This window comes from Pecten maximus, chromosome 13 (assembly GCF_902652985.1).
Source record: "Pecten maximus chromosome 13, xPecMax1.1, whole genome shotgun sequence".
Lineage (NCBI taxonomy): Eukaryota > Metazoa > Mollusca > Bivalvia > Pectinida > Pectinidae > Pecten > Pecten maximus.
Window position 1 is genome coordinate 9292497 of NC_047027.1, and position 13049 is coordinate 9305545.

General features: G+C 34.6%; 1 protein-coding gene across 1 annotated transcript in view; it reads left to right on the forward strand.

Annotated features, from left to right (window-relative positions):
- The window catches only part of LOC117340413 (ankyrin repeat domain-containing protein 50-like), a 56968-nt gene extending 48105 nt beyond the window's left edge, over positions 1 to 8863 (forward strand). Inside the window, exons 6-12 of the mRNA XM_033902175.1 lie at positions 894 to 977; positions 2186 to 2269; positions 4083 to 4166; positions 4772 to 4855; positions 6678 to 6761; positions 7381 to 7464; positions 8774 to 8863. Of these exons, the coding sequence (XP_033758066.1) occupies positions 894 to 977; positions 2186 to 2269; positions 4083 to 4166; positions 4772 to 4855; positions 6678 to 6761; positions 7381 to 7464; positions 8774 to 8863 (594 nt within the window). The remainder of the gene's footprint in view (positions 1 to 893; positions 978 to 2185; positions 2270 to 4082; positions 4167 to 4771; positions 4856 to 6677; positions 6762 to 7380; positions 7465 to 8773) is intronic.
- The last annotated feature ends 4186 nt before the right edge of the window (positions 8864 to 13049 follow it).

Below are 13049 nucleotides of genomic sequence, written 5' to 3' on the forward strand. Positions count from 1 at the left end.
GAAAAGTCCTATGCATCTTATTGATTGAACAATTCCCTTGAAAAACGTTTATTTATTGTCCGGAAAAAGGCCTTACTCCGGCGTTTTTGGCTTTATAATCGAACTTTTTCCCTATTTATCACGGAAATTATTCAGGTACACAGCAAAATAAATGAGTTAATTCCCTATCCAAAAAGTCCTATTTCCTATTTTTTTTTTTTAATTTGGATACAAGGTTGCACTTTTGTGCAAACTACGATCGATATCAACGTTTATGTCCCGATATTGGAAGTCTTCAGTGTTATCAATCTAATAAAAATCTAGATGGTCATTCTCACTACGTTACTTGAACATCTAAGAACATCCAATAAGGGGTCACGTCAGGGTGACCTTTTGTATTAGCCACAATCAAATGACTACTTCCAGAATCTTGGAAGTGAATATTATATGTCCGAATTAGCATGACTAGAGTGCATAGCTTGTATATAAGCTGTTAATTTGTTTCAAGTCATTTCGTCCCAGAAAGGATATAGCTTTATATCGTGCCGCAATGGTTTGCTTCAGATGCGTGCTGTGACGAAATGTTTTGCTTCGATGACATCGACAAATTGCCAATTCGCCCTGGAATTGAAATACACACATCTCAGAGGTCATCAGAACGCGACCCATAATGGGATGTTGTCAGATGTTCATGTAACGTAGTGAGAATGACCATCTAGATTTTAATTAGATTGGATACTGGTCTAACTGTACAAAAGTACCAAACCACAAGGCATGTCTGACGTGGTAATATACGCGAAATTAAAACTGAAAACAAACTAAAAATATATCAACGGGATGTGGTACTGAAGTGTTATACTGGTATATGAGATAGTTATCATAATGTATTCATTTCTGGTGATTCTCGTCTGCAGAAGGGTGCCTTGTATCAAGCAGCGGCAAATGGCTATACTGGGATCGTACAATTATTACTGGATCATGGTGCCAAGGCAGATAGGGTAGGTGTTTATTTATATATCTACTTTAACGTTTTCAAATTGTGGCTAATTTTGACATTATTTTGTTTAAGGAAATAAATACAAACATTTCAACCATCTATTTGAGGATACATTCACGAATATAAATTTTGGTTGAAACTACTCTTCAACACGATCTGGCACTTGTCGAACAAATATACCATTGAGCGAAATCATCGAATCGGCAAATAATTAGAATCCATCAGTTTAATAACTTGTTAGACTATTCGGTCATCAAATAGCTTTCGATACTGGTCTAATTGTACAAAAGTACCAAAACTATAAGGCATGTCTGACGTGGTAATATACGCGAAATTAAAACTAAAAGTATATCAACGGGATGTGGTATGGATGTGGTATTGAAGTGTTATACTGGTAAATGAGATAGTGATAATACTGTATTCCTTTCTGATGATTCTTGTCTGCAGAACGATATCTTGAATCGTCCGGCGGCAAAAGGCCATAGAGAGATCGTGCAAGTATTACTGGATCATGGTGCCAAGGCAGATAGGGTAGGTGTTTCAATATATCTACTTTCACGTTCATAAATTGTAGCTTGGTTTGACATTATTTTGTTTCAGGAAATAATTTTACCAGTAATCAATATTCACCGTCCTATTTGATACAACAATCGGATCAAGTAAAAACTTAACTATCTATTTGATTATACATTCACGAATACAAATTTTGGTTGAAACTACTATACAACACGATCTGATACTTGTCAAACAAAGGTACCCTTTCTGTAACCTTGTTGACCAATTATTCATTATGGTTTATTATTCACAACCGATGATTATCATAACAAATAATGATTGTGTTGCATGTACTGTAAACACGTATGATATATTAAATAGAAATACTTAAACGGCGACTCTCAAACATATAGGTTCATAGACAGGATCTATAAAATGAGCGAAATCTTCGAATTCGCAAGTAATTAGAAATCATCGATTTAATAACTTGTTAGACTTTTCGGGTATCATATAACTTTCAATACTTGTCTTATTGTACAAAAGTACCAAAACACCAAGGCATGTCTGACGTGGTAATATACGCGAAATTAAAACTTCAAAACAAAAAAACTAAAAATATATCAACGAAATGTAGTATTGATATGGTATTGATGTGTTATACTGGTATACGAGATAGTTATACTGTAATAATTTGTTGGTGATTCTCGTCTGCAGGATGATAGCTTGCGTTGTGCGGCGGGAAATGGCCATATAGAGATCGTACAATTATTACTGGATCATGGTGCCAATGCAGATGGGGTAGGTTTGTTAATATATCTACTTTCACGTTTAAGAATTATAGCTAGTTTTCACATTATGTATTTTCAGAAAATGAATACAAATATAATTACCACTTATCAATAGTTGTCGTCCCATTTCGCAACAATCGGTTTAAATATCTATTTGAGTACACATTCAAGAATACAAATTTTGGTTGAAACTACTATTCAACACGATCTGATACTTGTCAAACAAAGGTATCGTTTTTGTAACCTTGTTGACCAATTATTCATTATGACCGTATGATTATTATAACAAATAATGATTGCGTTGCATGTACTCTAAACACGTATGATATATTAGATACGAAATACTTAAACGGCGACTCTAACACATTTGAATTCACGTAACGTATTTATAAAATGAGTGAAATCATCGAACGGCAAATAATTAGAATTCATAGGTTAAATAACCTGTTAAGTCTTTTCAGGCATCAAATAATTACCGATACTTCTCTTATTGTACACAAGTACCGAAACCACAAGGCATGTCTGACCTTTAAACACACGCGAAATTAAAAAAAAACAACAACATCACAACGGAATATGATGTTGATGCGATGTTAATGTGATAGGGACCAACCAACCAATTGTTTTTCCATTGACTTTAGTATTAAGGTTTTGGAGAATTTCATTCAAATTCTTGAATTCAATATGACAAGTATTGTTTATAACAAAAGTTTTGGGTCTCATATAACACCTTATCCAAAAAAAGTTGGGTCCTTCAGCTGAAATTTTCTCCAGGGTAGCCATTTTGAAAATGGGTGTATTTTGCAGTAAACATTCTCAAAAATCTGAAATGTTTACCTGTTAATTATCATTACCTGAACTTATGGAAAAAAATTCAGTCGGACTTAAGAAATTTATATCAACATTTCTTACGGATAGTTACCTATCAGGCTACATATCTATTTATTACTTCATAACATACTGGCCATTCAGTGGCTGCCAGACATTTTATCCTTGGCTCAACTTTCTATACACGGGGGATGTTTCAAAAATCTTTTTTTTTTTCAATTGGTTGGTTGTTCCCGATGTAGTGTTTATACTGTATTCGGCGGTAAATACGCATAAAGAGATCCTGAAGGTATTCCTGGATAACGTTGCAAAGTAGATTGGGGAGGTATTTCAATTTGTATACTTTAACGTTCAGAAATTGTAACTAGGTTTGACATAACCTTGTTTCAGAAAATATATACAAACAATTATACCCGTCTCACTCGTTGCAACAATCGGTTCAAGTATTTATTCGAGTATACATTCACGAATATAAATTATGGTTGAACCATCTATTCAACACGACATGATTCTTTTAAAATGTTCAATAAATAGACAAGTTTGTCGAAACAACGTCTCCCATACGGTAAACCTGCTGACCAATGGCACATGATGTCCGTATGATTATCATAAAAAATATTGATTGTGTTGCATTTACAGTAAACATGTATGATATATTCGATACTAAATACTTAAACAGCGACTCTTATACATTTGAATTCACAAAAAGTATCTATGGAATGAGCGAAATCATCGAATCGGCAAGTAATTAGAATCCATCATTTTAATAACTTGTTAGACTATTCGGTCATCAAATAACTTTCGATACTGGTCTAATTGTACAAAATCACCAAAACCACAGGGCATGTCTGACGCGGTAATATACGCAAAATAAAAACTAAAAACAAACTAAAAATATATCAACGGGATGTGGCATTGATGTGATATTGAAGTGTTATACTGAGATGTGAGATAGTTATCTTACTACATTCATTTCTGGTGATTCTCGTCTGCAGAACTTTGTCTTGTATACAGCAGCGGAAAATGGCTATACCGAGATCGTACAATTATTACTGGATCATGGTGCCAAGGCAGATAGGGTAGGTGTTTATTTATATATCTACCTTAATGTTTACAAATTGTGGCTAATTTTGACATTATTTTGGTTAAGAAAATAAATACAAACATTTCAACCATCTATTTGAGGATACATTCACGAATATAGATTTTGGTTGAAACTACTCTTCAACACGATCTGATACTTGTCAAACAAAGGTATCGTGTTTGTAACATTGTTGACCAATTATTCATTATGGCCGTATGATTATCATAACAAATAATGACTGCGTTGCATGTATTGTAAACACGTATCATATATTAGACACGAAATACTTAAACGACGACTCTCAAACATATAAGTTCATAGACAGGATCTATCAAATGAGCGAAATCATCGAATCGGCAAATAATTAGAATCCATCTGTTTAATAACTTGTTAGACTATTCGGTCATCAAATAACTTTCGATACTGGTCTAATTGTACAAAAGCACCAAAACTATAAGGCATGTCTGACGTGGTAATATACGCGAAATTAAAACTAAAAGTATATCAACGGGATGTGGTATGGATGTGGTATTGAAGTGTTATACTGGTAAATGAGATAGTGATAATACTGTATTCCTTTCTGATGATTCTTGTCTGCAGAACAAAATCTTGGATTGTCCGGCGGCAAAAGGCCATAGAGAGATCGTGGAAGTATTACTGGTTCATGGTGCGAAGGCAGATAGTGTAGGTGTTTCAAAATATCTACTTTCACGTTCATAAATTGTAGCTTGGTTTGACATTTTGTTTAGGAAATAATTTTACCAGTAATCAATATTCACTGTCCTATTTGATACAACAATCGGATCAAGTAAAAACTTAACTATCTATTTGATTATACATTCACGAATACAAATTTTGGTTCAAACTACTATTCAACACGATCTGATACTTGTCAAACAAAGGTACCATTTCTGTAACCTTGTTGACCAATTATTCATTATGGCCGTATGATTTTCATAACAAATAATGATTGCGTTGCATGTACTCTAAACACGTACATTTGTATGATATATTAGATACGAAATACTTAAACGGCGACTCTAACACATTTTAATTCACGGAAAGTATTTATAAAATGAGTGTAATCATCGAATGGCAAGTAATTAGAATTCATAGGTTAAATAACCTGTTAAGTCTTTTCAGGCATCAGATAAATATCGATACTTCCCTTATTATACAAAAGTTCCAAAACCACAAGGCATGTCTGACCTTTAAACAAACGCGAAATTAAAAAAAAACCATCACAACGGAATATGATGTTGATGCGATGTTAATGTGATAGGGACCAACCAACCAATTGTTATTTCATTGACTTTAGTATTAAGGTTTTGGTGTATTTCATTCAAATTCTTGAATTCAATATGAGAAGTATTGTTTATAACAAAACTTTTGGGTCTCATATAACACCTTATCCCCAAAAAAGTTGGGTCTTTCAGCTGAGATTTTCTCCAGGGTAGCCATTTTGAAAATGGGTGTATTTTGCAGTAAACATTCTCAAAAATCTGAAATGTTTACCTGTTAATTATCATTACCTGAACTTTTGGAAAAAAAATCAGTCGGACTTAAGAAATTGATATCAACATTTTTACGGATAGTTACCTATCAGGCTACATATCTATTTCATTACTTCATAACATACTGGCCATTCAGTGGCTGCCAGACATTTTATCCTTGGCTCAACTTTCTATACACGGGGGATCTTTCAAAAATCTGTTGTTTTTTTCTTCAATTGGTTGGTTGTTCCCGATGTATGGTTTATACTGTATTCGGCGGTAAATACTCGTAAAGAGATTCTTAAGGTATTCCTGGATAACGGTGCCAAAGTAGATTGGGGAGGTATTTCAATTTGTCTACTTTAACGTTCAGAAATTGTAACTAGGTTTGACATAACCTTGTTTCAGAAAATATATACAAACAATTTTCCCCGTCTCACTCGTTGCAACAATCGGTTCAAGTATTTATTTGAGTATACATTCACGAATATAAATTATGGTTGAACCATCTATTCAACAGGACATGATTCTTTTAAAATGTTCAATAAATAGAAAAGTTTGACGAAACAACGTCTCCCATACGGTAAACCTGCTGACCAATGGCACATGATATTCGTATGATTATCATAAAAAATATTGATTGTGTTGCATTTACAGTAAACATGTATGATATATTCGATACTAAATACTTAAACAGCGACTCTTATACATTTTAATTCACAAAAATTATCTATGGAATGAGCAAAATCATCGAATTGGCAAGCAATTAAAATACATCAGTTTAATAACTTGTTAGACTTTTCGGTCATCAAATAACTTTCGATACTGGTATAATTGTACAAAAGCACCAAAACCACAAGGCATGTCTGACGCGGTAATATACGCGAAATAAAAACTAAAAACAATCTAAAAATACATCAACGGGATGTGGCATTGATGTGATATTGAAGTGTTATACTGATATATGAGATAGTTATCTTACTATATTCATTTCTGGTGATTCTCGTCTGCAGGGCTGTTCCTTGTTTACAGCAGCGAAAAATGGCTATACCGAGATCGTACAATTATTACTGGATCATGGTGCCAAAGTAGATAGGGTAGGTGTTTATTTATATATCTATCTTAATGTTTACAAATTGTGGCTAATTTTGACATTATTTTGTTTAAGAAAATAAATACAAACATTTCAACCATCTATTTCAGGATACATTTACCAATATCAATTTTGGTTGAAACTACTCTTCAACATGATCTGGCACTTGTCAAACAAATATACCATTTCTGTATCCTTGTTGACCAATTATCCATTATGGCCGTATGCTTATCATCACAAATAATGACTGCGTTGCATGTATTGTAAACACGTATCATATATTAGACACGAAATACTTAAAGGACGACTCCCCAACCTATGAGTTCATAGAAAGGATCAATCAAATGAGCGAAATCATCGAATCGGCAAATAATTAGAATCCATCAGTTTAATATCTTGATAGCCTTTTCGGTCATCATATAACTTTCAATAATTGTCTTATTGTACAAAAGTACCAAAACAACAACGCATGACTGACGTGGTAATATATGCGAAATTAAAACTAAAAACGAAAAAACCTAAAAATATATCAACGGGATGTGTTATTGATGTGGTATTGATGTGTTATACTGGTATATGAGATAGTTATACTGTAATAATCTGTTGGTGATTCTCGTCTGCAGGATCATAGCTTGCGTTGTGCGGCGAAAGATGGGCATATAGAGATCGTACAATTATTACTGGATCATGGTGCCAATGCAGATAGGGTAGGTTTGTTAATATATCTACTTTCACGTTTACGAATTATAGCTAGTTTTCACATTATTTATTTTCAGAAAATGAATACAAATATTTTTACCACTTATCAATAGTTGTCGTCCCATTTGTCGCAACAATCGGTTTAAATATCTATTACACATTCACGAATGCAAATTTTGGTTTTAAACTAGTATCAAACGCGGTCTGACACTTGTCAAACAAAGGAACCATTTCTGTATGATTATAATAACAAATAATGATTGCGTTGCATGTACTCTAAATACGTATGGTATATGAGATACGAAATACTTTAACGGAGACTCTTAACACATTTGAATTCACGGAAAGTGTTTATAAAATGAGTGAAATCATCGAATGGCAAGTAATTAGAATTCATAGGTTAAATAACCTGTTAAGTCTTTTCAGGCATCAAATAAATCTACTTCCCTTATTGTGCAAAAGTTCCAAAATCACAAGGTATGTCTGACCTTTAAACTAACGCGAAATTAAAAAAAAAAAAAAAAACATCACAACGAAATATGATGTTGATGCGATGTTAATGTGATAGGGACCAACCAACCAATTGTTTTTCCATTGACTTAAGTATTAAGGTTTTTGAGTATTTCATTCAAATTCTTGAATTCAATATGACAAGTAATGTTTATAACAAAAGTTTTGGGTCTCATATAACACCTTATCCAAAAGAAATGTTGGGTCGTTCAGCTGAAATTTTCTCCAGGGTAGCCATTTTGAAAATGGGCATATTTTGCAGTAAACATTCTCAAAATTTGAAATGTTTACCTGTTAATTATCATTACCTGAACTTTTGGAAAAAAATTCAGTCGGACTTAAGAAATTTATATCAACATTTCTAACGGATAGTTACCTATCAGGCTACATATCTATTTTATTACTTCATAAGTTACTGGCCATTCAGTGGCTGCCAGACATTTTATCATTGGCTCAACTTTCTATACACGGGGGATGTTTCAAAAATCTTTTTTTTCAATTGGTTGGTTGTTGCCGATGTAGTGTTTATACTGTATTCGGCGGTAAATACTCATAAAGAGATCCTGAAGGTATTCCTGGATAACGGTGCCAAAGTAGATTGGGGAGGTATTTCAATATGTATACTTTAACGTTCAGAAATTGTAGCTAGGTTTGACTTTACGTTGTTTCAGAAAATATATACAAACATTTTTACCAGTAATCAATGCTACCCGTCCCACTTGTTGCAACAATTAGTTCAAACATTTATTCGAATATATATTCATGAATATACAGAATATACATTATGGTTGATAATCTATTCAACAGGACTTGATACTTTTAGAAAGCTCAATAAGTGAACAAGTTTGTCAAAACAACGTTCTTCATGCTGTAATCTTGCTGACCAATGGCACATGATTGCCGTATGATTATCATAAAAATATTTTTTGTGTTGCATTTTGTGTAAAGACTTATTTTATAACTCTAGTAAAATATAGTCAAATGAATTAAACGTTCAGGAAAACGCAACTTCATGACATGGTAATTAAGCATACCCAGTATGAAAAAAAGATAGCTTACACCAAAGCTATATAACATTTGAAAACCAACGTAACCGAAGCTGGGTTGACAACATTAGCTCTCCTTCTTCTTTAAAAAAATGAACTAATAGAATTAAAAAATGATTCTAGCTACCCTTCTTCTTTGAAAAAACGAGCTAATAAAATAAAAAAAAATACTCAAAGCAGTGACATTAACTGTCATGCATTTTCAACACATCTTTCAAATTTTCATTATACAATGTAGCTACATTTCGAAGAAGGAATTGGTAGGTAGTATGACCGATTAACGTAGTCGGCCATAACTATTAAGTAATGATGCGTCATAAGACGGTACCATAAGTATATCACAGAAGTGAAGTTGCAATTCCTCAAGTTTATTCAAGTTATAATGACATATTCCAGATAAAATATTACAGTCAGTAGACATCCACTCTCAGTATCCATATATTCATAATACTAATAGCGAGTCTAAATATTATATCAAAGCACCGTAGCCAAATCGATTGTTTAGAGGAACAAGGACATGGAGTGCTGAGAAGTAAAAAGCCGTATCTCAAATTTATCAATTTTTAGATTTTAATAAATTACAACTACGAGTGAGATTGCCTTATCAGCACTCCATGTTAGAGATACGTTTTTGTTCCACTAAACAATCGAAATTATCTCAATAAAATAGAAACTAGATAGGAATAAGATAAGAACAAAAATAGAGCCTTAGTTTGGGCACTTGGCCCTCGCTATATACACACGTAGGAACCCCTGTCCCTGGTGGAGGACACCCCTAATCAGACTCCCTAAATATAAGGATCTTTAGAGATGACCCGACTGCACTGGTTTGTGTTTCTTGCACTAATTTAGCTTATTATAGCAGTGCTTAATAGGATCTTTCATTTGAGCAATAAAGATCTTTTAATGGCGTGTGCTAAGATCTCGCACTCGGATCATTTATTATGTCATGAAGCCATTGAAGCTGTTTTGTTAATGAATAGTTTTATTTCTGGAGAGGTACAGTATATATGATGTGGACAACTTTGAAATATCTTCTTAATCTCTCATGCCTGTATAGACACACATATATAGAAATGATTTATGTTCTGGAAATTAGAAATATGTCTGCAAGACATGAAAGTCCTCCCTCCTCCTGATGATTTCACTTTGGTCGAATTTGATATTGTGACGGGACATTTAATCTTGATGTGGCCCTATATTCCGTTGTGCTATTTTCGGCGACGTCCTAATACCTATATGACTGATCTCTTACTTTGCCTTTTATGCGTTAAAATTGTGCTTGACATTTATAGCAATTGTTGCAGCTTGTCGCATAAACCATCTACTGCTTGCACTATTAATATATTATTTTGGTATTAGTGTACCAAGGTATTGCCTAACAACAAATTCAGTAGACTAATTAACAAGTATAATGTGTGGATACATATATTACATAATCATTGTATTCATTATATTCATTATATATATATATGACAGCAAACATGTGATCAACACAACAAGTATTGTTTATGCTTATGAGTGTATATATTGAAACAAATTTGTGCAACCCTTACAATCCATATAGCATGGAGTTACTTGCCCTTCCACTTTGCTAGAGTTGCTTCCGGGAGGATTACTACCTTGCCGTGGTCCGGAAGCTTGAGTGTTTCAATGAAACTTTGGGCTTTGCTGCCCAGAGCTGTATAAGCTCTTGTCAGGTCAAACCATGCTAGAGAGGTCAAAGTTGAGAAACCAGACCAAAAGTAATCTAATCCAGTAGCTCCACTTTGAGCCAAACCGTTTGTCGTGGTTTGCGTCCCGTAAATCCGGGGAAGAAGGTCCTGGTGGTTGAGTAGTTTGGATATTGATTTTAAAACATGCCAGTCTGCAACACACGACTTTGGCTTCAGACTTGGACTAGACGGGTGGCAATATGGTCCCTGTATTTTCAATCGGCTGGTCACGTCTCCAGACGACAGTGGCTTAGGGGCAATGGCGGGAGAACCTAACTGATGCTTTCTCTTTCGAGTATCCTATTTTATGTAACCCTGACACTTTCGACACTCTGTCTGTCCTTCAGAGTTTACAATTACGAGACCCTAAAAATATGCTCATACAAAACCTTGTCTAATATCTCGTATTAAAAAAAGCAAAATAACATTACTTTGGATTCCGAGCCATGTCGGAATTAAAGGCAATGAAATTGTTGACTGCCAAGCGAAACATGCTTTAAATCTGCAACAAACAAATACGAAAATACCATATTGTGACGAATCGGCCTCCAGCTCTATATATCTAACCTATATATATATATAACAGCCTTTGGTTGCTTGCCTTTTGCTTCTGTCGAATATGTCGACAACCGTCTGTAGTCGTTAAGTGGTGATCATTAAATATTTATAACTCTGTAATCAGAGTAGTAGTAGTACCGCTGCCACCATATGAGCGTGACGATTGAGTAGCTAAACTATATATAGCTATTCCTGCCTTGTTGAATGACTCTTGACCATTCCCATATATCCATGTGTTCGATATCTGAGACTGGTGCAATGAGCCAGGGCTCGATAAAAGACTTTACTGGTTGGTTCAATGATAACGTGTTACAAGCCCTAAACGTAAACGATTCCAGCACCTTAATTAAATGAAAACCATGATTCATTACATACAATTATATACAATTATTATGTGCCAAAAACATATTTACATAAAAGTTTGATATCCTGTCGTTCCGTAATCCAAAATATGGCCAAAATAACGGAGTCCAGTATCCTAGATTTCCACAATGGGCGTCCCCGGGATATCTAAACCCTACCGCTCCTTTGCGTGCATCCTCCCCGTTCGGCCTGCGCGCAGCTGGTGGTTAATCAACCAAACCCCTACAGTGTCTGGGAGGGATCGTGTTTCACCCTGGGCAGTGATAACTATTGGTCACTCCCGCTGATGAAACCTAACACATTGGTCAACCGTAAGACTGTGATCACACGTACTCTTGTAATTGTAAAGGATATAAAACTAAACTGTATATATGCCCGGTTTTTTCAAGAGACGTGAAGAAAACTTGATGTTGTAAACAATTTCAAAGTAGAATTCCTCTAGAAGTATAAACACCGGAAATTTAGAATGGCAACACAATGACATAGCATGAAAATCCCTGTCTCCTTATCGGGTAATATTTCAAGATAACACAATATAAGACACCGTAAACTCGCTACACTACACTACACTACACAATCACCAACTTAATTAAATACAGTTAACACATCAATCCTTTATGAATGCAACACACAATATACCCAATAGTACTGCACAGTAAGCACATAAATCCCTCGTCAATAACACAATAAAACTGCACAGTTTCCACCTAAATCCCTCGTCAATAACACAATAGCACTGCAGAGTAATTACATAAATCCCTCATCAATAACACAATAGCACTGCACAGTAAGCACATAAATCCCTCGTCAATAACACAATAACACTGCACAGTAATCACATAAATCCCTCGTCAATAACACAATAACACTGCACAGTAAGCACATAAATCCTTCATAAATATTTCACAGTAGCACTGCACAGTAAGCACATAGATCCCCCGTCAATAACACTGCACAGTAGTCATATGAATCCCTCAAGAATATGACAAAATAGCACTGCACAGTTTGCACATAAATCCCTCATCGATGAAACAATAGCACTGCACAGTAAGCACATAAATCCTTCATGAATATTACACAATAGCACTGCACATTAAGCACATGAATCCCTCATCAATAGCACAATAGCAATGCACTCTGGTCTGTCACTCCACATTTAAGTTAAGTACTGAATCCCAATCTTATGATGTTCTTTTAGTGAGTTATCACTTTTCAGATGGTATCCTGTATGTTGTTCTAATAATCAGGCATGGCAAAGTGGTGATTTTATTATCACTGCTGTCACTCCTGTGACCACTGACACTGCAGCTAAAAATCACCCCCTCCCCTTTATGCCTGAGGATGAGATAAGGAGTTAACAACTACACACAAGTAGTTTAGTTTATTGATAAGTAGGGTTTG